Source organism: Chrysochloris asiatica, unplaced genomic scaffold (genome assembly GCF_000296735.1).
Source record: "Chrysochloris asiatica unplaced genomic scaffold, ChrAsi1.0 scaffold00020, whole genome shotgun sequence".
Taxonomy (NCBI): domain Eukaryota; kingdom Metazoa; phylum Chordata; class Mammalia; order Afrosoricida; family Chrysochloridae; genus Chrysochloris; species Chrysochloris asiatica.
The window spans coordinates 13745551-13771005 of NW_006408538.1; the positions used below are offsets into that span (position 1 = coordinate 13745551).

The window sequence follows — 25455 nt, forward strand, 5'->3', positions numbered from 1 at the left end:
ACTAGAAAGCAATGGATTTCTTGCTTCTGCTACAAACTCCCCAGCTGTAAGCCTTCCAACCTTCTAAATATTCCTTTATATGTGGTTCAGAGTTCTGGGAATCATCCCCTGAGCCTGCTTGGTCGGGTATTCTGTGTCATTGTTGGCGGAGCTCTTCACCGCACTTCCACCTGATCCACCATCTTGTTTGTTCCCCGAGTTTATTTTTTATAGTGCAAAATAGTTTCCTTTTCAACAGTTTATACACATTTTGTTCTGTATCATTAGTTACAATCCCCTCAAGGCAACATCAGTCTTCCCACTTCTTCCCTGGGTTCCCCGTTTCCATTTGTCCTTCCTTCCTGACCCATCCTGCCTTCTGAACTTTGTTTTGGGGCAGATGCTGCTCTTTTGGTCTCATATGGTTGATTGATCTAAGGAATGCCTTCCTAACAGGTTGTGTTTGTTCACTTTATGGGCCTGTCTGTTGCTTCACTGCAAGGTGATCCCGGGGGTGGATTTGGTTGTCGGTTTGAAGAGTATCTAGGGCCGCAGTCCTAGTGGTTCCACCATTCTCTGTCAGACCAGTTTTCTTGATTTTGAATGTTGTTCTAAACAGCCACATACACACTCTTTCTAGAACCTTCTATTGTGAATCCAGTTAGAGTGATCAGTAGTGATAGCTGACTACCATCTAGTGCTTCTGGTCTCCAGCTGATACAGGTTGTGGCTCATGTGGTTCGTTAATCCTTGAGACTGTTCCCTTAAGGCTTTGATTTTCTTCACTCTTCTTTATTCCAGTTAGGGAGAGATCACCTGATTTGCATCTTAGATGGCCACTTGCACGTTATCAAGACCCATGCTACTCACCAAAGTGGTGGTGGTGGTGTGCCATGGAGTCGGTTCCAACTCATAGCAACCTTATATCGGGTTTGCAGGGCTGTACATTTTGATGGGAGCATACAGTCTAATCTTTCTCCCATGGAGCGGCTGGTAGATTCAAACTGCCAACCTACTGATTAGCAGCCCAACTTGTAACACACTACCCTACCAGCGCTCTTTGCTCAACAAAGCAGGATGCAGCATATTGTCTTTGTGGAATATGCAGTGAGGCCTTCATAGTGAGCTCTGTTTTGAAATGTGTCTGAGTCTCAAACAAATTGCAATGTTCCTCGCAAGTCAAAAAGTATTGCTACTAGGGTTCCAGTTCATACCATGGGTTTATTCCAAACAAAACCTATTTAAACATGTTTCTGTGATCAGTGGATGGCGGCAGACAAGTTCTGTCAGCAATGCACTTCTTGCTAGGGTGCCTTCAAAACAAAGTCCAATCAAAACAATGGCTTACAAGAGACATCTGCTGGGCCAATTAAATTCAAGACAGCTCTCTGAAGGAGCTCTGGTAGCGTAGTGGTTACGAATCGGGCTGCGAAACTTAACATCAGCAGTTCGAAACTGTCAGCTGTTCCACGGGAGACAGGTGAGGCTTTCTGCTCCCGTAAAGATTTACAGCCTCGGAAACCCTGTACAGGGTCTCTATGAGTCGGAACCAAGTCCACGGCATACAGCCACCACCACCACCTCTGAAGGTTAAGCATTGAAACTCCACCAGGTGTGGTAATCTTGATAGATTTTCTCAAAGGACCCAGAATGGTCATCAGAGCTTAGTATGAAGAAACTAAGAAAACTGGAAACTGCTTTGGTGAGAAAATGGCCAGAAAAATTGGGCTGAGGATTTTTTCCCATCACCACAAAGCACGTTCTTTGAGGATAGCAAGGGCTATCCTGTGAGGATTTTGTTGGGAAACCTTACCTTATCTACCTTACAGCCCTAATCTTACCCCATTGGACTACTTTTTGTTCCCCAAACTCAAATAACATTGAAAAGGAGCACAGCATGTGTCCCTTAAGGATGCCAAAGCTGCTGTTTTGTCACGGAGTAAGTAGAAGAGTGTAGAATTCTTCAGGAGAAGGGAACAGCGCTTTCTGAAGTGTGTAGATCTAGATGGAGGTGATGTGAAGAAACAATAGCTTCACATTTTGATATTTTGTTTAATCTTTCCATGATTTTGCAGCGGTATTCTTACCTTTGTTAGTATATTTTGACTTACCTTTGTATAGTACTTTAGTATTTTGATTTTCACATCAGAAAAACAATGAATAGTTCTATTTTTAAAAAAGTGGTAGAGTAGAAAAACCACTGGTATTGGAGCAAAAAATCAAGCTCAGGTGCTAGCAATGGATAATAAAGTCTCTTGGGCATCTTGGGGAGGATAAGAGGCTAGGTTCTAGGGTTCACCTGTACCTATGTCCTGAATTTCACTAGTCACTTCCTTGCTGTGTGACCTTGGGCAAGTTTCTCATCCTCTCTGAACCTCAATGTCCTCATCTGCTCATTGCATTTGATAAATGATTGCTTTTTTCATTATTCTGTTTTGTTAGGAGTCCCACTCGTCATGACTCCATTCTCTACCACTATCAGCCAGACCAATTGCAGAACAGACCCTGATTTTAAAATTTTATGTGATTACAGAAAATTTCAAACATACACAAAAAATAACTGAAGAGTACAATGAAGCCCTTTGTATCCACCATACTGTTGTAATAATCAGAAACCTGATCAAGCTATTTCAACACCACTCCCATCCACTTCCCCTAGTCACCATATCATTTTACCTGTGCATATTTCAGAACAAGCTCTAAATTTCAGTCCTGGTGTGATGCTGTGGGATAAAGCACTGGATTGCAAGGTTGATTTGAACCATAAGGTCGGCAGTTCAAACTCACCAGCCGCTCTTTGGAAACTCAATTCAGGATCGCTGAGTCGGAATCCACTCAACAGCACTCAACAGCATTTAACAGCAACAACATTCTTAATAACGTAATCAGTACCATTTTTACTCCTTTAAAAATTAACAAATCCTAATCTCATCAAATATCCAGTCAGTGTTCTTATTCCTATTACATGATCAACATCCACCTATTTTTTTATTTGTTTATTTGACTCAGGATCCAAATAAATGTATATGCTGCAGTTGGTTGCTAAGTTCCTTCAGTCTCTAATAATTTACAGGCTCTCCTGTCATCATCTCTGTTTCTTTCTCTCTCTCTCCCTCATCATTTGTTTCCTTTGTAATTTATTTGTCAAGAAAACTGGCCGTTTGTCCTGAAGTTTGCTACAGTATGGATTTGGTTGGTTGCATCCACCTGGTGTTATTAAACAAGTGTCTTCTCTGTATTTTTGTAAATTGGTGGTTGGATCAAAAGCTTAATGAGACTCATGTTCAAAAACTATTTGAACTTTTCATTGTGAATTGGGTGAGGGTTTACAGACGAGATCATCAGCTCTACGTTCAGCAAAACATACACTTATTTTCTTCTCAGTGATTACAGTCCTCTCCCTGTAATACTTGTCCCACCTTCCTGCGGCTTCCCATTAACATCTGATATTTCACAAATGAACAAGGCAAAAATATATGATGTACTCTTACAAAACAATATATATATTCATTTAAATGTCCAAAGGGCACATTCTTCCAGGCAGCCTCCTGGAAGCACACAGCCACTGTCTCTGCTGTCGTCATTTTTCTATGTAAGGATCTCACACGACATTCATGTTCTTCCTTCTTGTTGGTCCTGGGATTTTCTGTTCCTTTTTTAAGAATTTGAAATTTGTTTGATAATTTTCTCCCTTCTATCCATGACCGTCTATGGGTCTCTGGTCAGAACAGTCAGTAGAGACAGCTGGGCGCCATCTAGATCTTCTGGTCTCCGACAGATGAGGTCATGGTTTGTGTGGGCTTTTAATCCTATAGACTAATTACTTCTTTGAGTCTTTTTTCTTTTGTGCCTTATTGTTAAAAATCTTTAGTGAAAAAGATGGTCTCAGTTTGCCTTTGAGATGTCCCCATTTGATTGCTGACCTGAATGTATTGAGTGGCAGTTGAGAACTATGTCTGTGTTTTTCATTGTTGTGGAGACCAGCTCACACTTGGCTACAAGTTGCAATGACTGGACCTTCCCTGGGTTATATATGAGGGGCTTCTAAAAGTTGGTGGAAAAGTGGAATTAAAAGAGAAGGGATTTTTAGTGACAAAAATATCAATACTAGCTAGGAGTATGAAAGCCAGACAGGAGACTTGGAGACCTGTACAGTATTATTTCATCTGTGAATATCTCAGATACTGGGATCTATTTCAGCAATCACCATTTCCAAATTGAAACCAAAACAGGTTAATAAAGAAGCCTCTTCCCATGCCCCTACTGGAAAGTAACTGTTGGAAGAGACTGTGCACCTACCTGAACTGCACGGTGGGTTGCGACTCTCCAATACCTTGAGTGCTTCAATGTGGAATGGGGACGCTCCCCTGCCCAGCTTCTAGGGAAGCCTCTGAACTGAGCCTTTGGGGTGCATGTCTCCAGTCACTGAAACACTGGTTCTAACCGACACCATGGGTTAAACACTGGGGCCTTAGGCTTTATTGAAAAACAGTCATCTTCAAGATAATGTCATCAGACTGGTTCATGACCAAATCGATCCCCAAGGAATTCCTGTAAGTAGAGTCTAAGTCTGGCTGGGCAGAGGTCTAGAGACCCTGGCCACCAGTGACCATTGGCAAATCAGAATTTCAATGATAAGATTTGATTCCTGCTTTCTAAGGGTGGTTTGTGTTTTTTTCTGGCCTACTACATGTGTCAAAGGAGCAATGGAGGTGTAGTGGATTACACTTGTGGCTGTTCACCACAAGGTCAGCAATTCTAATCCCCCAGCCTCTAAAGCCCTATATAGGGTCACTATGAGTCAAAACCGACTCGACAGCACACATGTGTCAGACACTGTCATTACACTGACAAGAACAATCACAAAGGGTTCATTCCCATTGTGCTTCTTCACAGGTAAAGCTTTGGAAAAGGCTGGGGGGAAAGAGTTCCTGGAAACAGTCAAGGAGCTCCGTAAATCCCAGGGCCCTTTGGAAGTTGCTGAAGGTAAGTGTGGGAGTGGGCCCATGCTCCCAACGTTGTCTCACTGCTGTCTGTCTTCTCCAGTCTTACATCATCATTAACCAGGAAGCTATTTGAGCATCTCTCCGATAATCTGAGCAGGCCCATATTCCATATTTTTGGGGATTATAAGGTATCAGGATTCTTTTCTAGTTCGAGATCACAAATCCAAACGAAATCTCACTCTGCTAAAATCAAGGTGTCAACAGGATTATGTTCCTTCTGGAGACTCTGGGGAAGAAACCTTTTCCTTGGCTCTTCCAGTTTTTAGAAGCTGCTTGCCTCATGGCCCCTTCCTCCAAATTCAAAGCTAACAGTGTAGCGTCTTCCAGAGTCTCTCTCAGACTCTCTTTTTTTTTAAATTAAATGTTTTTATTTTGGATTGAGTGAAAGTTTACAGGGCACATCATCAGCTTCACATTCAACCATTCACATAGCTTGTTTCATTACATTGATTATTATCCCCGCTATATATCATCAGTTTACAGTGTTTCTCTCTATCCTCTTTAGCTTTTTTTTTGGATGTGGTGGGACTTGCCTTTTTGGAATTTACAGTCTTGGCTTTTAGGGAAGGTTTTTACATTTGTCTGTGGATATCCAGGGCTCATGTATGAGATTACTAACAAGCATTACTGAATAATCAGATGAGGGACAGTTTGCTATGTCTACTAGGTAGCTAAAGTCTGATCCTCAGAGCCTATGGTTTGGACGGTCGACAACGCTTGGGCCCACAGGGGCTTGACCTCCTGACCGGGTCTGCACGGTCTGCATCAGATTCCTCCTTATTTATTGTTTAAGGGACGCTGCCTGTCTGAGGCGGTCAGTGCGAATTCCTCAGTCTTACCAGTCATTGAGACTCATTGCAGCATGGCAATGGCTCTGTCTTAAGTAGCCGAGGTTCCACTTGATCCTTACCCGTCTCTAGCCACACGTCCAGCATAAACAGCCGCCGTCCGAGGAAGGCAGGGAGGGAGGAGATCAGCTGGGGACCCCATACGCAAGACGTTGCCAGCCCACCACCTGCTCTAAGGTGACCAAGCAGGATCACTATGCTGAGGTGCAATCTCAGACTCTTTCTTGCCTCGCTTGTAGGGACCCTGTGATTCCATTGGGTGGCACAAATGGTTAAGGGCTCTACTAGTGATCAAAAGAAAGGCAGTCTACTTTCTAAAGGTCAGTCTTGAAAATTCTATGGAATTCAGCTCTACTCTACAACACATGGAGTCACCATACGTCAGAATGAACTCAACTGCAACTGGTTTGGGTTTTGGGGGAGGTTAGTGATTACATTAGGACTTACCCAGATCATCCAGCATAATGGCCCCATCTCAAGATTTCCATCACATCTGTGCAGTCGCTTTTGCCATGTAAATTAATATATTCACAGGTCTTGGGAATGCAAGGTGGACACTTGGGGGAAACTCTTTGTCAGCCTATCACAGCCACCACAGATCATTCTACTGTGCACCTTTGTCCCAGCACGAATGAAGTGTCCTGGGTCAGTCTTCCTGTTCCTCCAAAGATTTGGTAGGGGGTAGGCCCAATATGGGAGTCCTGGTGTGGTGCTGTGGGTTAATGCGCCAGACTGCAAAGTCGTTTGAACTGTAAGGTTGGTGGTTCAAGCTCACCAGCTGCTCCTCAGAAACCCTATACAGGGTCGCTATGGGTCGGAACCGACTCGATGGCACTTAACAACAACAGGCACAATATGCACACAAAAGGAGCCAGAGAGGCAGAGGTTTTAAGCAAGCAAGATGATTTAATAAATGAGAGACAAAGTAGACAGTCTCACAGAGATGCGAACTGGCTTCCACCTCGTGAGTGAGGGAATGCATTGGGGGAGGTCTTGGTTTCACTTTTATACTAGTTTTCTCCAGGGTGGGCTCTGGGTCTCCTGATCATTGCCTCCTGATTCCTATGGTTTCCCATCATAACTGAGGGCTCATAGCTTGGTCATTTCTTCCTGGGTCGGATGTACTTCTTTCCAATGACATCTGTCTGTTGGAATTGTATTCATGAGCTAGCCGTAACTTATTATTGTGGTATTATGACAAGTTTCTTGGTCACATCAGATCAGTCCTAGTCTTCTCTATTCCTGCCTGATTTTGGTGCAAGTCCCCTGTTCTTTCCTTTAACTAGACTCTCCTGACAGGTCAGGTTGCTTCCTGCAGTCTTTGTGGGTGATCTGTGGTTAGCCTCTCTCCCCTGCTCTAACTGCCTCGCCCTTTAAAGAGAAGCATTTTTAGTTGGTAGCTTAACCGAGTGGCCAGTTTGCTCTTCAGAGCATCATATAAAAGTGACATACAATCCCATTAGCATTTAATGTTTTTGTCTGAAACTAGTGTTGTCTGTGGAAAGCACTTGTGCACAGCTCCTACTTTCTGGTAAACTTACCTCAGAATCCTCATCAGGAGTGAAGTACACAACATTGTCCTGCCAACTTCACTGTTACTTCCTGTGAGGGTCAGCCTAACCCCCTGGCTTACAGTGAAGACTCAGACGGTAACCCACGGCATTTCTCTTATCTAGCTGCCGTCAGCCAATCCAGTGGCCTAGCTGCCAAATTTGTTATCCACTGTCACATCCCTCAGTGGGGTTCTGACAAGTGTGAAGAACAGCTTGAGGAGACCATCAAAAACTGCTTGTCGGCGGCAGAGGACAAGAAGCTAAAGTCTGTTGCGTTCCCACCTTTCCCCAGTGGCAGGTAAGATGTGTGCTCCAGGTGGGAGGCCTTCTCAGAGTCCCTCCTGGCAGCCTTTTTCTGGGAGCCCACTGTCTCCCACTTACATGTGTCAGATCTGGGCATTCCAGAAGACATGACCGAGGACAACCAGGGCAGCCCAGCATACTGACCAAGTCTTGGGGAGGCAGTTCTCAAGGTTGAGGCCAGTTCCCTGCCTCCTTGATGTTTTAAAGCACAGGGAAAGGTAGCTTCAGGGGTCAGGTAGGAGACCCCCAATAATCAGAGGCAAGGTGATGTGTCTGCTAACCACAAGGTCAGTGGTTCAAACCCATCAGCCACTTAGAAACCCTGGATAGGATCACGAGGAGTTGGAGCCGACTTGACAGCACTCAGCAACCACGTTTGTTCCAAAGGCTTCCCCAGTGGCACGGTTCGAGCTCCACTGGCTAACCCCATCCAGCCACGCCACAGAAGCTAACCCTACGGTACAGTTCCCCTCTGTAACACACAGGGTCCCTGGGAGTCAGAATTGACTCCATAGTAATAGGTTTGTGTTTGGATTTTGTTTTTTTGGGGGGGTGGAGGTGATGGGGGGTTGCCATGTTTAAAGTTCCCATTAGCGGTCTGGTCTGTCTAGAACACATGATCGGCAAACAGGAGAAGCCCACTCAATGTGTAGTATCTGAAGCGGTAGTCTCAGCCTGCCCTTCTAGTTCTCCTGAATCAGAATCCCTGAGTGGGTCCTCCAGGGGAGCCAGGCAGCTGAGGGTAGGAAGGGGCTTTGATAAACACTCCAAGAGAAAGAATGCTCTTTCCAAGGGCTTGCTTGAAAGAGGGGGTGAGGGGAATGATGGTTTTAATTATACAGATCCCAACTGGGCTTGAGAGCAGTTTTTCGGGTACATAATGTCTACGTTTATTCACATATAGCATTTCTGCTCTTCTCACTCCCAGCCAGAGTAATTTATTGCTTTCATTTTCAGCACCCCTTCTTCCTGAAAGAGAAGGTGCTCAAAATAACATCAGATTTACATACACTTAAAGACCTTCTGCTTGTAGCCCAGTCCTGAGAAGGCCACGCGGGGGTAAAATAAGACCCAATTTCCTGCTGTGATCATTTCTCAACCTAAGCAAGTAGTGATGGGTCTCCACAGCCAGGGCCCAAAGGCGCTGAGGGCTGTATTCTGTGCCTTGCTAGGAACACATGCTGTAATGTGTGGCTGCCGGAATACTACTTAGAACTGAGAATAATTGTTATTGGACAAGCCCATCCTATACCCACGAAAGAGCGTTTGGTGGCTGACCCCACATGACCACTTACGATTGAGTCGCTGGGGCCACTCTTAGGGATTGGGGTCTGTATCCAACTCACCAGCCCAACCCTGCCCAGTCTGTGCCGCTGAATTTCCACTGGTATGTGCTTGTCAGTTAATGACAGAAACACTAGTATGTGAAAAACAGTTATAAAGCCAGCTTTGGAGCATCCGAATCGGTTCCGACTCATAGCAACCTTGTATAGGATTTCCAAGGAGCAGCTGGTGGATTTGAACCGCTGACCTTGAGGTTTGCAGTCCAGTGCTGATCCTACAGCACCACCCACGAGTCCTGGGAGTGTACATACTTGGCTCAGTAATGATCTGGAGAGCATGTGAACCTGTATTTCCTTTTTAAAGGCCAGGTATTGGGATGCCAAATTACTAGTTTTCTCAGTTTGAACCGTAAATTCGGTGGTTCAGATCCACCAGCCACTCCTTAGAAACTCTATACAGGGTGTCTATGAGTCAAAACCGACTCGAAGTACTTAACAGCAAAGGTGAGCTAGATGTGAGTCCAGAGATAAGAGGAACCAGGATATGACTCCCCTATGAGTTGGATAGCCTGGGCTGAAATCTTTGTGCCTCTGAGACATTACCGGCACCTCTAAAGTGAGGGGAAGGTCTCCTGCCTATCCCCTCAGGCTGTCACTGTGAGACCAGGCATACAAGGTAAACAAGGACCCTGCGGGCTCCTGGGAGGGTGGTTCCCAGAGGTCCCAGGGATCCAAATGGCAAGGGGCTTTCTTTGTCTTGTACGTAGGAACTGCTTTCCCAAACAGACTGCAGCCCAGGTCACCCTCAAGGCAATCTCAGCCCACTTTGACGACTCCAGTGGGTCCTCGCTGAAGAATGTTTACTTCCTGCTCTTCGACAGCGAGAGCATCGGCATCTACGTGCAGGAGATGGCCAAGCTGGACACCAAGTAGCCGCGTGGCTGGCTTGGCCGGCAGGAAGCGAAAGAGGATGGATTCAGTCACGAGAGTGGGGTTTTATTTTTCACAAGAAGTGTAGAGGGTGCCGCCAAAGCGCCTCCACATTTTATGTTCTGGTCAAAAGAGGCTGGGGTGGAATTAGCCAGGTCTCCCAGAGCGTTTCCTTTCCATGTGTTTTCTTCCTCTTCTTTTAGAACTTTTTAAAAAAAAACAAAACGAAAAAAAAAAAAAAAAACAGACCTCGTTTTAGATTTTTAGCATTGACTTTTACACATACATCCACACACATTCTTTAAAAATTCCTAAAATCTTCTGTTTTCTTTTTGTTGTTTTCAACCCCAAGGGAAGAGGGACTTGGGCTCTGTTTGTTGTCTGTGTTCCGTGATGGAGAGAAAATTGGAAAGATACTTCACTGGTGCTCTTCTGTTTCAGTGACCCCACCCCGATCCCCAGTAATATCTGTTACTATTCCCAAAAAGGTTTTGCTTCGGTTTTGTTTTTTAAAGAAAAAAATGAAAGTGAAAAAAAAAAAAAAGATCCAGTGTCTTTCTTAGACTATTTTATTACACCATTTTTACTGGTTTGGAAAACTATGTCCCTAACTTCTGGAATGTGATGAGGACAAGTCGCACCTAGGGGCATGCTCTAAAATGTGCGCCCCCTCATACTTGTGGTGCCTTGGAGGGAGAGTCTAGTATCTTCTCTGGGGTTACCTGGGCTCCCAGTTACACTTGCCCCTGGGTTAATTACCATACTGGTAGCTATCAGCAAGCCTTGGCCCAAGCCCCTATCAATAGTTCCTCTGCTACCAGGCTAGGCATCCTTCAGGCAGCTAGACAACAAAATGGAACAGAGCCTGGACTGATGGGCTGAGAATCCCTGAGAGGCTGGTATACCAGGAACTCTGACCAGTACCCAGAGGCCACCAACAAAGGTAGGCAGGACGGCACAGTACCAGGAAGGGCAGAGCCAGAATTTTTTCAGATGAATTCATTAGATAGAGATTTAACCTATGTGGGCCAAACCAGGGTCGTCCCTATTGGAAATCCTCTCCAAAATAGACCAGTACCCGTTTCCATCAAGTAGGTTCTGACTCCTGATCATCCAAGCACATCAGAGTAGGATTACCAATGGCTGATTTTTTCAGAAAATTGGCAGGCCTTTCTTCTGCAGTGCCTATGAGTGGACTTGATTAGCAGGCAACTACTTAACCATTTGTGCCATCCCGGGATAGTCAGTGGCAGACATTACTGCCAAGTGACTAGGCTTCTAGGTAAATAGCACTGGGGTTGGCCAAGAAAACAGATGCACAAAACTGCAACGGTGCCTGTCAGACCTATGTCATCCAGCTGGAATGAGCCGGTGCCTACACACTGGAAACTCAGGGGTCCCCTGCTGAACATTCCTCTGCTCCCTACTACCCAAGTCACAACCCACCAAAGGATCACTGTAGCTCCACCGCCTTTCCTTAAACTCCTAGTGGCTGGCTCAGCCCATCAGCTTTATAAAAATGCCGTCCTTGTTAGGCTGGATTAACCCAGCAGGGAGCTTTTGCCTACCTCCCTCCTCTTAAATGTAACTAGCGTGGTAGCAGCGTAGAAGTTATGAAGCGGGGTGCGAACTGCAGGGTCAGCACTCGAAACTACCAGCTCTTCCACAGGAGAATGATGAGGCTTTCTGCTCCCGTAAAGATTGACAGCCTTGGAAACCCTGTGCAGGGTCACTATGAGTGGGAACTGACTCCACGGCACATAACCACCACCATGGTGTGTAATTAGGATCTAAACCTGGAAACACAGATAGCTTCATCAAGAGTAAAGACTAGGGATTTTGTTAGAGGCAGTTTAAAATCGAGCTTCTTACTCAAGATTTAGAAGGAATAATGACTAATCAATACATTTCAACAGCAGGCTTGAATCCTAACTCTGATGCTCACTAGCTGGGAGCCCTGTTTCCTATTCGGCCAGAGAGGCTAATGAGGCCACCGTACTGGGCTTTACTAAGAGGCTTCTGAGAACAATGCCTAAGGCAAATTTAAATTTAAATCTTTTTATCAGCTGTAGTTGCATAACCTCTGGTTCCTAGGGAGTTCAGTGTTGTTAAGTACAGTGACCCTGTACAGGGTTTCCGAGGCTGTAAATCTTTACCAGAGTAGAAAGCCTCATCTTTCTCCCGCAGAACAGCTGGTAGTTTGGAACTGTCAACCTTGAGGTTAGCAGCCCAATTTGTAACTATTACGCGACCGGAGCTCCTTAGGGAGTTCACTATGTATCCTTTAATTGGATTCAGGGAGAAAGAAGCGCTAACATTTATGGAATACTATGTGTCAAGTTCATATCTCATTGAATGTTATTAAGTGCTGTCGAGCCGTTTCTAACTCATAGCGATCCTGTATAGAGCTTGAATCACCAACCTTTCAGCTCAAACCGACCTTGCAGTTCTGCACATTAACCCACAGCCCCATACCAGGACTCCTTCATTGAATGTTAATAGCTTTTTAAACTCTTAAGTTCCACAAGGGCAGGGGCCATGTATGTGGCACAGTGACTGACACATACTATGTGTTCAATAAATATTTGTAATCAATTAATGAATAGATGTCCAAAAAATAAATATTGAATTAAGACATAATCGGACTACTATTAGCAACTGCTCAGTGGTATAAAAGGTATCAGCCTCCCCATCCCCTCTGCCCCACTGATGTGATAGAGGTGTAGGTACAAGGCAACTTTCCCTCCCAGATGGTCTCACCCTGCTCTTCCCAAGGGGATGCCAGCCACTGAGCTCTCTTTGCCTTGCTCTGAGAGCTCTGAATGGCAGCCTCCCACCCCACCCCACAACACCACCACACACACACACATATACATCCTAGAGGAACTGGGACAGAAAAGGCTAGCTGGGTCCTCAAGACCACATGAGCCATTCAGCCCGCACAGATTACAAGCACAGTTTTCCAAACTCAGAAAGGATCTTCTTAGGGGGGTGTCGTTTTTGAATCCCCATCCCCTCTCCTCCAGTGTTTAAAGCTGGTGTTATAGAAGTTGTGGTTCCGGTCAGTACACCTTTGGCATCTGACTCCAGAAAAAGAGTTTTGCCTTTTGGCGCTTGTTAGGTGCCATCTGTCCGGCGGTTTATTTACCTGTCTGCAGTGTTCCGGCGGTTTATTTACCTGTCTGCAGTGAACTTGGCCCATCGCCTGGCCTCCCCATCAGGGTGGAGACTGCCGCATGGTTTTCCAGCTCGTGGAGACAAACAGGTCCCGGCTCTTGGCCAGCCGAACCATGAGCCGCCCCACATAGAAGCCGCTGATCTGACCCACACCGTCATTCCTTCCCATGGCCAGGAGGAATGTCAGAGCACCTGTAGAGAAGGGACACACAGACACAAGCTCAAATGATGCTTAACATTCATGCACCTAAAAGTCCCAAAGCTTGAACCCTTTCCAGAGGCCTTCAGTTTCAGGGCAGGGAAATGTGTAAGGCTTTCAGGAAGGTAGATGAATCCCCACCTTAAAGAGCTGGGAGGCGTCCTGTCACCAGCTCAAACTTAGTTCTAGTGGACAGTCATCGTAAAATCAAGAAAGACTTTGCCAGCCTGAAGCACGAAGACTTCCCTTACCGGGTTTGTAGGCCTTGAGGGGCCTCTGTTTCATGGAGTTGACAATGTTGGTTGTGACGATGTTGGCGTGGAGGCCGGCGTGATAGGCCATCTTGGGCTCCTTCACGTCAGCACAATCGCCAATGGCATAGATGTTGCTGTAACCTTCCACCTGGAGGTACTCGTTAACTCGAAGAGCACTGTTGCTGGCAAGCCTGCTCTCTAACGGGCAAAATGAACACCCAAACCAAGAACTTTGGTTAGAGGGACGTGAGAATGAGCTGGTCAGAGGCAAGTGCTCTGTTAATTTATTCCTGCCTACAGTCCCAACCTCAGAAGTCTCCCGGCAAAGCAGGATTACTGATTCCAGTGTGGACACTGGTCAAGAAAACAAAATTCCAATGAGTACTTTCCGACTCATGTGCCGTGGAGTCGGTTCTGACTCATAGCAACCCTGTACAGGATGTCTGAGGCTGTAAATCTTCATGGGAGCAGAAAGCCTCATCTTTCTCCTGCGGAACAGCTGGTAGTTTCAAACTGCTGACTGTAAGATTAGCAGCCCGATTCACAACCACTACACTACCAGAGCTCCTTAGTGACCATATAAAACAGAGGGGAACTGTTCCATTGGGTTCCCAAGGCTGTGAACCTGTAGAACCAGACTGCCCTATCTGCAACTGGCGAATTTGAACCACAAGCTTTCAGTTACCAACCAGCACTTAACCACTACTGTGCCACCAGGGTTCCTTGCTGTCAAAACACACACAGAACAAGTGTCATTTTATAGAAAGGCACATTAACTTTTTACTAATTCCAATGTCCTTTAGAATATGGATTAGATTTTTAAACTCAATGCAGGGTTTTGTGTAGCGCTGTGGTTAACACACTGGACTACAAAGTCGTTTGAACCACCAGCCACTCCTTGGAAACCCTATACAGGGTTACTTACTATGGGTCAAAACCAACTTGATGGTACTTAGTAACAACAACAACAAATGATAAATTGTGCTTCTTTCTTTAACAACAACAAGAAAAAAACCCAACAACTTCCACTGGGTTGATTCCGACTCAAGAATCTATCTTTGGAAATACAAAATTAGGACAATTGGACATTAAATTCTGGGATCTCTGTCCATTATAAATCTCAATTCCACCTCTCCACAGCTAGGGCTAGCTTCCATTTTCTGGGACTGGATAATTCCTCCCTGACAGACAAAGCAGGAGCACATTGTTGGGGACGGGTATAATTCAGTAACGGGGACACAGCGCACACGCAACCATAAGGCCTGAAAAGGGGCCACTGAGTCTCCAGCTTACACATGGAGGCTGCAAAACACATCAGCTCATATGCCCTGGTGCAGTGCAAAGTTAGTGGTTCAAACCCATCAGCCGCTCCTCAGAAACCCAATACAAGGTTGTTTGTCAGAACCAACTCATTGGCACTCAACAACAACATATCCCTCTATCTCAAGTTGGCTAAATTCATCATAGTTCAATATTGAACTTAAATTTGGTCCCTCTCCTCAAACAGCCATTCCAAAACCAAGTGGTCTAAAGTTTGGATTGGGGCTTGGGGAAAGCTACACACCTGACTCAAATTCCTAGGCCTTTGTGGAAGAAACAAAACTAAGGGATCCTGCTTGACTCTCTGAAACTTGTTCCCTTCTTAGATCACTAGGGGGCAGGCTTGACTTTTGGAAGACTGGTCACGTTGGTCGCTTTTCCACAGCGGAATAAAGCATAGCAGGTGTGGACAATAAACTGAATTTAGAGTCTGATGTTGAAATTCAGAAGAGACCAAATGAGCTGTTGAGATGAAATGGGGAATGCAGGGCAGAGGTGATTTCTGGGAGAGGCTCTCCCCTCAGACTGGCCTGAGGAGAGTGCAGAGGCAGCCTGTTGGCCTCCTGCTTACCAAATGCACTGCAGTAGGCCGAACTGTTGATCTTGATGCCATTGCAGACTATCACCAGGTTGGTGGCCACCTCTGTGCCTTTGTCGGTCTGCACTTTGATGTACTCTCGGTATTCATTGAGAGGCAGGTCCTCCAAGTTGCTCACCCTCTCACCTGTCATGTAGGGCAGGGGAGTTCTGTGACCACAGACCTGCCCCAAGGCTGAGGAAGGCTAGGCCCCTGTGGCCCAACCAAGTGTCCTCTATTCCTATCTTCCCACCACACCCGCCTCCCCACCAGTCCACGCTCCAGTACTCTGGCCCAGAGAGACCTAATTGTTGGAAAATTCTAAGAAGCAATTTGGGGAAGTAAGTCAGAATTTCCCAAGAAGTTCTGAGAAAAGCTCATCAACACAAGACCTCAAACACAGCACTCTGCATGCCAGCTTAACATCCTAACTTGGCCAGAGCTCCAAGTAAGTACACTACTGACGAAGTTGAATGCAACGAAAGTCAGAGACGCCAGCTTAGGGTATTCACTGCCTAAAAGTACAGGTGATAACAATATTACACAACCAGGTGCCAAAAGGAGGCTGGAGAACTCTCAAAGACATCTTAACTCAAAACACCTCAGCCCCCTTCTTATTAAAAATTGGGAAGCTGAAGTCAGCATGGTGAACTGTTAAGTCTATAATACTGACAGGTTCTCTTCCCTTTTGCGCAGGACAAATGCCACACTCCTCACCCCCCTCAAAACACAAACCATTAAATCGGTTCCCTTTATCACAGAGACATCATCATTCAAGTCAAATCATTGAAATGCATTGTTTTAATCAGGCAAGAAATAACCACCCCACCATCTACTACCACACTGCACACGTGCTGATAGCGGGGACATTACCACCAAACCTTGGTGATGATTAGGGTTTGAACTGTGCCCCCCTCCAAAAAATATGTATCAAAGTCCTGGCCTGTAGCTGTGGCTAGGACCCTGCTTGGAAATAAAGGTTTTCTTTTATTCTGTTAATGGTGGCATTCCTAAGCAGGGTGGATCTTAAAACCTAATCACTTCTGAGTTCTAAAAAGCAGACAAGACATAGAAACACGTAGACAGTGGGGGAGACAGATGCCATGGGAGGGTGTGTCTACAAGCCAAGGAATGCCAAAGATTGCCAGCAGACACCAGAAATTAGAAAAGAGGCTCACAGAAGAAATTGACCTGGCTGAGACCTTGAGGCTCAGGAACTGTGAGAAAATGAATGTCCTTTCTTTCAAGCCACCACTTGGGGTATGAGTTGTTAAGGCCGCACTAGACAACTGAGACAAATGCTCAAGATGGTTTCTGAGGTGTTTCATGCTCAATCCCAGGACACAGCAGAGAACCCAGAGCCTGGGGTTGACTGTGGCGGCCACCCCCAAACTGGAGACAGTAATGAAGCTGTACCTACTCAGAAGTAGCTGCACGCCTTTCCGGAGAAGGATCTCCTTCACCTCTTGCCGGACACACGGCAGGAGCTCCTGGTCAGCCAGGGGGACTTTGGAGTGAATAAGAGTAACCTGGAACAAAGGAAGCCCAAGAACTGAGGAGAACTTCCTGAGATGTATGTCAAGCCTTCAAAATGCTCCAGCCCACCTCCCCGGCCCCACCTCCAGCTTACAGATGAGGAAAATGAGGCCCCAGAGAAACAACTTGGCCAAAGCTGGAGCCAATTAGTGCTGAGTCCATACCTCCCAATGCCTAGTGTAGGATTTTCAACCTCATCAGGCTGCTAACCAGGGTCAGCAGTTAGAAACTACCAGCTGTTCCGCGGGAGAAAGATGAAGCTTTCTGCTCCCGTAAAGATTTACAGCCTCGGAAACCCTATACAGGGACACTATGAGTCGGAACCGACTCCACGGCACATAACCACCACCACCACCTGCCACCTCAGGGCCAGAGGACCACCAAAGCACCAATACCTCACCTGTGACCACTTGGGAAATTCTTTTCAAGCATCCTTGAACACTAATGATTATATAATTTATATACAATGTACTGACTTCTAAATATAAATCAGGCTGATGTTAACATTAGAGCAGTTCTAAAATTAGAGCTTCCAAACATGTCTCCACTGGCTGTCTGGGTCAGCGCAGGGAAGTGGGAGGCAGCCTGGAATAATGCTCAAAACTTGGGCTTTCGAATCAGATTGCGTGGTTGAAGGCCCATCTCTGATACTCAGAAACTCTCTAAATCACTGTCAGATTGGAAGAATAGTCCCACCCTCAGGAACTTTGTAAGGAGCTCTGGTAGTGCAGTGGTTACAAATCAGGCTGCTAACCTTAAGGTCGGCAGCTCGAAACTACCAGCCATTCCGTGGGAGACAGATGAGGCATTCTGCTCCCGTAAAGATTTACAGCCTTGGAAACCCTGTGCAGGGTCACTATGAGTCGGAACCGACTCCACGGTACTTAACAACAACAACAGGAACTTTGTACTGAAAAAGTACAGCTACAGCGTATAACTGCACATAATTAAATTCTCAACAAAGTTTGGTTATTATTGATGTAAGAGTCCTGGTATGGCGCTGTGGGATAAAGCACAAACACAAGGTTGGTGGTTCAAACTCACCAGCCACTCCTTGGAAACCCTATGCAGGGTCGCTGTGAGTCAGAACCAACTCCATGACACCTAACAACAACAACTATTGATATAAGGAACCCTGATGGCATGGTGGTAAAGTGCTCGGCTGTTAATGAAAAAGTTGAAAAACACTGGTTTGAGCCCACCAGCCATTCCATAGGAAAGATAGGCGGCATTCTGTTTCCATAGATAACAGCCTGGGAAACTCCATGGGCAGTTCTAGCCTGTCCCTTACGGTTGCTAGAGTTAGAACTGATTCCGCAGCAAGGCTCTGTGTCTTGGTTGACTACTGATCTGTTGTTGTTGTTGTTGTTATATGCTGTTGAGTCAGTTCCAACTCATAGTGACCCTATATAGGGTTTCCAAGGAGTAGCTGGTGAGTTCGAACTGCCAACCTTGCGGTTCAAATGAACCTTGCACTCCAGTGCTTATCCCATAACACCACACCAGGACCCCTGATCTTTTTGTGTACTAATTTTAAGCATTTGGAAAGTACACTGAGCTACCTGAATGACTCAGATGGGTCTTTAAGCCCACAAGCCAAAATGAATAAAATTAAATTATATTAATCACTCATGATATTTCTAACAAATTGTCAGAAAATAATCACATCATTAAATTAGCTCCTATTAATTTTTCTTTTCAAAACCAACCTGCCTTTGCCTAGGAAAATAGAACTATAAAAAGGCCCTAAGCAGCTTTCAGAATCTGATCCGACCTCAGCTGCAAACAAACAATTACCTAAAATACTCACAGTCATCAAGTCATTTCTAACTCACAGTGACCTATGGGACAGAACAGAGCTGCCCCGTGGGGTGGCCAAGACCATAATCTGCAGGGAAGCAGACTGTAACATGCTTTTTCCTTGGAGCGAGCAGCTGGTGGGTTCAAACCACTGACTTTTTTAGTTAACATCCTAGCACTTAAGCACTTCACTACCAGGGCTCCTTAGCTCCTGCCTAAAAACCCAACCCAACCCACTGCCAATGAGTCAATTCTGACACATGGGTCAGAGTTTGGGTTTGAACTGTCGAACTGTCAGTTAGCAGTGTAATGCCTCTCCTTCCTTGAGACTCCATTATTACTGATCATCACTCAGCTGTCAGCTGTCTTACCACCATGCCAGGGGGCCCTGGCTCTAGAAGGCAGCCTAAGAAGGGGATTGGACAGGCATAGATGGGAACACACACTTCACACTATGTCATTGAGCCTCCTGCCTCATGGGTCCGGAGCAAATCCCCTAGAAAGTGTAGCGAAATCAGAAAGAAGCCAATCACTTGGAGTTCAAGCCCGAGGCCATGGCCGCACCTCTTTCTCAGGGTATTCTGTTTTAATCTCGGCTGCCATCTCCACTCCTGCAGAGCCTCCTCCCACCACCACGATGAACTGTGAGCTCTGGACCTGGGAGAAGGAAAGACATGTCAAACACACCCCCAAGCCCACCCCTTGCCAATGGTAGTGCTTCCTCAGGGCCAGGCATCTGTGGGCTGTTTCCCCCAAAGCTTCCTATCTAACCCTGACCACGGCCACCTTACAGATGAGCCTCCGCCAGTTCTCAGTCAAAGCTGAGCCCCCAAACTTCCTCAGCTTTGAGCTTGCAGAGACATCACCTTTGTACCTCTGTAACACTCACCTTGAGGAACACCAACAGCAGACCCTAGCCCCCTCACCATTCAGGACTGCTGGGAAAACTGAGATCATCAATTCCAGCTGGTTCTCAAAATGCAGTCACTGTTCACATGGGGGCTCCATGTGAAAAGCCCCAAGAGACAGCAGTCTGGGACACAGCCATCTCTCAGCAATGTGGGCAGGTCTGCGGACTCATTTACAGGTTTTGTGACAGGTCCAAAGGTCCTGCCCCCCGAGTGTCAGCATAGTCACCTGCCTCTCCCAGCTCTCAGGCCCACCTGCTCAGCTCCCACCCCTGGTCAGTTGGCCAGCTCACCTGCCTCACCAGGTCCTCATAGGCCTGGATGGCGGCCTGCTGGCTGGAAACCTGGTTAAACTTGCCGGGGAAGGGCCCGGTGCTGCCTGTGGCCAGGATAAGATGGGAGAAGGGCAGTGCCTATGAGGACAAACAGAAGAAATGTGAGGGAGACCTAGGCTTCTGCCCCCAAAACCAGCCCCTGACAGGCAAGCCCCTCTGAGTAGAAGGGAGTAAACCCATTAAATTGGCTAGGCCAAGGGATGCACCCATTTGTTGTGGTTGCTAAGTATCATTGAGTCAGTTCCAACTCATAGTGACCCTTTATAGGGTTTCCAAGGAACAGCTTGTGAGTTTGAACCGCCAACCTTGTGGTTAGCAGTCCAGTGCTTATCCTACAGCACCACACCAGAACCCTAGGTCTAGACTGGTGTTTGCTGTCTAGTGCCATAGAGTCGGTTCCAACTCATAATGACCCTGTTTCGAGTTTTCAAGGAGCAGATGGTGAGTTTGAACCGCCGACCTTGCGACTCCAGTGCTTTATCCTACAGCACCACACCAGGATGCCTCTATAGCTGGGGAAATAGTTATAGGAGTGGATCCTACCTCCTGCCAGGAGAACATCTCCATGGACCCTGGGAGGGTGAGCCCCCTCATCGGGAGGCAGAGAAGTAAGTAACCAAAAATAACGTAGACCTGGAATAAGCAGGATTCTAACTCCCAAAGCAGAGTTAGTGTAGAATCTCCTGGATTTACATATTTAACTTTTTATTGTGAATCGAGTGAAGGTTTACAGACCGATCATTAATCCCACATTCAAGTCATTCACTGTGTTTCATTACAATGACCGCAATCCCTCCCATGTACCATCAGATCACAGTATTAACCTCTTTTCCCTTGAACTCTTGGACTTCCCCTTGTGTTTTCCACAACTTCATCTTTCCTGTGCCACCTCCCTCCCTCTTGTTGAATATTGCCTTCTCCATCACCCATGCTAACATGTGTCTACCCTCTCTCAGATGAATAATCTTCCCTTCCTCCCCATCCCTGGTAACTATCATAGAATGTTTCTTTTAGCAAGGAAACCTTTTCTTAACTGCTTACAACAGTGGTCTCATACAGTATTTGTCCTTGTGTGATTGGCTGATTTCACTCAGTAGAGTGTCCTCCAGGTTCATCCATGTTGTGAGGTGATTTGCAGATTCATCATTATTCTTCCATTGTTTTATGTACCAAAATTTGACTCTTTGTCTCGAGTGGTACATTCAATCCATTTACATTCAGTGTGACTTTCAATTGTTTAGTGCCATTGAGTGGGTTCCAACTCATAGCAGCACTGTATAGAGTTTCCAAGGAGTAACTGGTGGGTTTGAACCACCGATCTTGTGGTTAGCAATCCAGTATTATCCAACAGTGCCAATTATCAACAGACATGAATTAATTGCTGTCATTTTGCTGTACGTTTTTTTGTGGTGTTGCTAGTTTCTTTGCTCCACATAAATTTCTGTGCTGAGTTCATTTTGTTTATGAGTTTTCCTTTAATTTTCTTCATTGCTGCTGTTTTAATGTTTATTAAATCTTTCTGGTTTTCCTCTTTTTTATTTTGATTGAACCTGTATTAATTCTCTTTGAGCTTCCTGTAATTTATTAACTTTTTCCCTATTTAAACGAGTATATTTTATCTCAAAATTCACTTGACTTCCTCACCATTGGGAAGTTTTTTAACAACACTATTCCCTCTTTTTGCTTTGTACTTGACGTCATTATAAGCTGATATCTGTGTTTCCCTATTATCAGTCCTGTAGGTTGTTTTACTTTGGTGGTGGTGGTGGTTATGTGCCATGGAGTCGATTCCGACTCATAGTGACCCTGTGTAGGGTTTCCAAGGCTGTAAATCTTTACAGGAACAGAAAGCCTCATCTTTCTCCTGCAGAACGGCTGGTAGTTTTGAACTGTTGACCTTGAGGTTAGCAGCCCAACTCGTAATCACTAAGCTACCAGATCTCCTTTGGATAATTCTATATCTGGATTGAGTTCTGAGTGGTGGTGTCATGTATGGTAATCTCAGGTTGCTGTCTGTTGTTGTTGGTTCTCAAAGAACACTCTTTAGTGTTTTTGTAAAGTTGGTCTTGTTATTACAATTCCTTTCATTTCTGTTAATCTGAAAATGTCTTAATTTTGCCACCATATTTGAGGGACAGCTTTCCAGGGTATATGACTCTTGGTTGGCAATCTTTTTCTTTCATTGTTTTTGTTTGCTTATTCTTTCTTCTCTTTCTTCCTCTCTTTCTCTTCCCTTGATTTTTATCCTTTCAATCTCTGCTTAGAATCCTGGCGTGGCGCTGTGGGTTAATGCCCTGGAATGCAAAGTCAGTTTGAACATCAAGGTTGGTGATTCAAGCTCATCAGCTGCTTCTCGGAAAACCCTATACAAGTCGCTATAGGTTGGAACTGACTTGATGGCACTTAACAACAACAATCTCTGCTTTTGTTTTGTCTTCTTCTGTGTATGTTTTCTCCTCTTGCCCTATCCAACAGGAGACAGCAACTGGGCCCATGCAGGTCAGCCACAACCTTACCCTCTGCAGCTCCATCCATTGGAAAAGGGCCAATAATATCTCCTTTACCACCTGATCAATGACAGACATTAGCCAACACCAGCCAAACCCACGGTGAATGGAAAACAGTACAAACATTTCCATTTTCTAATCACACCCTCCAGGAGACAGCTGGTGAAAGCCTAAGTACACACCAACATACAGTGGTCAATTAAATAAGAATACAACACCATAATGTCTCAGAGACAACAAAAGCTGAAGAAACAAGAGAGGGTGGCTAAAACAAATGACCAAGATACAGAGCCAGAAAACATTTGAGGTAGAAAAGGTACTTGAGAAAGCATAAAAAAGAATGATATTTAGGTCCCTTCAACACGTTGATAGAAAGCAGAGAGCAAGAAGGACACAGAAAAAACTTTAGAAAGATTAAAGAAAATACTATAAGAATAGTCAAAATAAATGCAAATTTTGAAACAATACAAAACCTGCAAATAGAAATCCAGAAGATTAACACTAAGATCTCAGAATTGGACAGTAAACTGAAGGGCAAAGGAGTAGATTTGAATCAATGGTAGTTTGAATTAGTAACCTTGAAGATAAATCTTTCAGTGTTAGTAAGCTAGAAGAATAATCTGAAAAAAGAATGAAAAAATTGGAAGAAAGTATGAGATTTATGTGGGACACTATGAAGAATAATAACTTATGGGTGATGTGAATTCCATAACAGGAAGAGATAATAAAAAGCATGGAGAAAATTGTCCAAGTGATGCTGAAAGAAAACTTCTCTAAATCATGAGAGGTGAGGAGATAACAAGAAGCTGAATGAAGTCCAAAGGATAGACTCCAAAAGAAAATCACCAAAACATATCAGAATCAAACTTTTCAAAACCAAAGACAAAGTAAGTATCCTGAGAGAGCTTGGGGAAAATGACAGTTACCTACAAAGGAGAACCAATAAGACTGAGCTTTGATTTCTCAGCAGAAACCAGCAGACATGAAAACAATGGGATGATATACACAAAAGTCTGAAAGAAAAAGATTGCCAACCAAGAATCATATACCCTGGAAAGCTGTCCCTCAAATATGGTGGCAAAATTAGGACTCACTCATGCATGGAGAAGGGATGCGATGGTGAATTCACAGCCCTCAATGGAGCTCCGATAGGCCTAGGTATTGTCTATGTTCAGGGTGCCCAAACTGGAAGTAGGTTGTGGGGGCCCTTCAGGTTGCTAGTTTCAGTGTCTCAAGACCAGAGGGCTTTGGGGGCCAGGAAGGCTGATTATGAAGGTTCTTGCTAGTCTAATTCTGGCCTGAAGACTCTGTGGGTTTAGTAGATCTAGAGCAGAGCCCACCTGAATCTAGGCGCCAAGGCAATGTAGGGGAGGGAGGGGCCCACCTCACACTGACTCAGAACTCCCAGAGAGCAGGGTCTGCACTGGGGTAGATCAAGGGTTGAGGCTGGCTTCATCTCTGCTATCCAGGGGAGTGCGGGAATCTGCACCATCATACCAGGCTCTGTCTGTCCCTCCACAGCTGCTCACAAAACTTCAAGATGGCCATGTTCCATCTGGCCGGCAATCTGTCCCCCAGTCAGTGTCCATCTTTCTATGCCCCAGCTCACTTTCTTCTCCCAGTACATATTCAAGCCACTTCTCTAACCTTTCCTCTGAAGCTCAGGGTTCCAGGATTGTCCAGAGTGTCTGTTTCATAGCCTCCTGTATCTTTGTTGTAGAGGGTCTGAATAGCACGTCTTCCTAGTCTGCCATCTTGCCGGAAGATCCTGCATATTTTTTAAGAATCCTTTCCCTCAACACTTCCCACACACACAAAATTAAATCTTGTCACAGTCCACAAAGACAGTGTTCTATACCCTACTTTGGTGAGTAGTGTCTGGGTCATGAACAGCCATTGAAAGTGCAGCTTTTGGTCTCTCCATGTGCAGAAGGAAGAAGAGTGATGAGAATTGGAATCAATTAGTCCAAAGGACTAATGGACCATGTGAACATCAGTCTCCATGACTCTAAGACCAGAAGAACTAGATGGGGAATGGCTACCACTACCAACTGTCCTAAATGGATCAGATTAGATTGAGCTGTAGAATGTGTGGAACAAAACTCAAAAATATTTTTTAAAAAAATACTGGGCTTACCATGTTCTCTGAATGTTTTTCCTCTTTAAAAAAGCCTGCAGGGAAAGGGACTTCGGGCCCCGCCCCACCGCACTTGGGAATATCAGGTATTCTCATGAGATCACCAGGCCAAGGTTGGGTCACTTTCCAAGAGGCCAGCCTCATGCCCTCTCCCCATCTTCCCTACTGACCATTTCAGCCAGCTTTTCCACACAGGTGTTGTTGCTTATTGTGGTGCCTCGGGTTAGGGTCCCAGCCATCCCTACCTAACATCTGCCTTTGCTCTTGAAATTGTCCCCTCCCCGAGATGTTCTCTCACAGATGGGTGCCCTAACCTGCCCTCACGTGCCTTGGCCTTTAGCAACCGCTGACTGACTCAGCTCCTGGGGCCTTTTCTACCCCTAACAGCATCAATAAAACCTCCTGTCTCAAAAAAAAATTTTTTTTAATACTGGGCTTACTGGTCAGAAAGAGACCGGAGGAATTTGAGACTGTGGCCCTTGACCACCCTTCAGGTCAAGAGTAGATAGGTATACAGGGGGAACATCAACACTAGTAAGTATGTTCACTGTGAATGATGGAACGGTCATTCATTCCAAATCAAAGGGACAACACGTGCCTAAGGGCAATGGCGAGAAGGGATGGGAAGGTGGGCGGACTAGAAATATGAACCATAGGGAGGAGTGGGATAACGGATGTTCTACAGAGGGGATTACAATCATTGAGGTGAAACAAAGTGTATGATCTGTTGAATGTAAAACTGATGTTCTTGTCTGTAAACCTTCACTCAATTCACAATAAAAAGTTTATATATATATATAAAT

At 45.4% G+C, this 25455-nt stretch overlaps 2 protein-coding genes across 2 annotated transcripts in view; one reads left to right on the forward strand and one right to left on the reverse strand.

The window, feature by feature from the left end:
• The window catches only part of LOC102836259 (core histone macro-H2A.2-like), a 67696-nt gene extending 57702 nt beyond the window's left edge, over nt 1-9994 (forward strand). Inside the window, exons 7-9 of the mRNA XM_006835849.1 lie at nt 4876-4965; nt 7510-7684; nt 9740-9994. Coding sequence (XP_006835912.1) covers nt 4876-4965; nt 7510-7684; nt 9740-9905 — 431 coding nt within the window. The 3' untranslated portion in view covers nt 9906-9994. The remainder of the gene's footprint in view (nt 1-4875; nt 4966-7509; nt 7685-9739) is intronic.
• A 3125-nt stretch (nt 9995-13119) lies between these two features.
• The window catches only part of AIFM2 (apoptosis-inducing factor, mitochondrion-associated, 2), a 14683-nt gene continuing 2347 nt past the window's right edge, over nt 13120-25455 (reverse strand). Inside the window, exons 3-8 of the mRNA XM_006835850.1 lie at nt 19967-20086; nt 19330-19422; nt 16850-16958; nt 15424-15576; nt 13530-13730; nt 13120-13271 (exon numbers count right to left, since the gene is read on the reverse strand). Of these exons, the coding sequence (XP_006835913.1) occupies nt 13120-13271; nt 13530-13730; nt 15424-15576; nt 16850-16958; nt 19330-19422; nt 19967-20086 (828 nt within the window). The remainder of the gene's footprint in view (nt 13272-13529; nt 13731-15423; nt 15577-16849; nt 16959-19329; nt 19423-19966; nt 20087-25455) is intronic.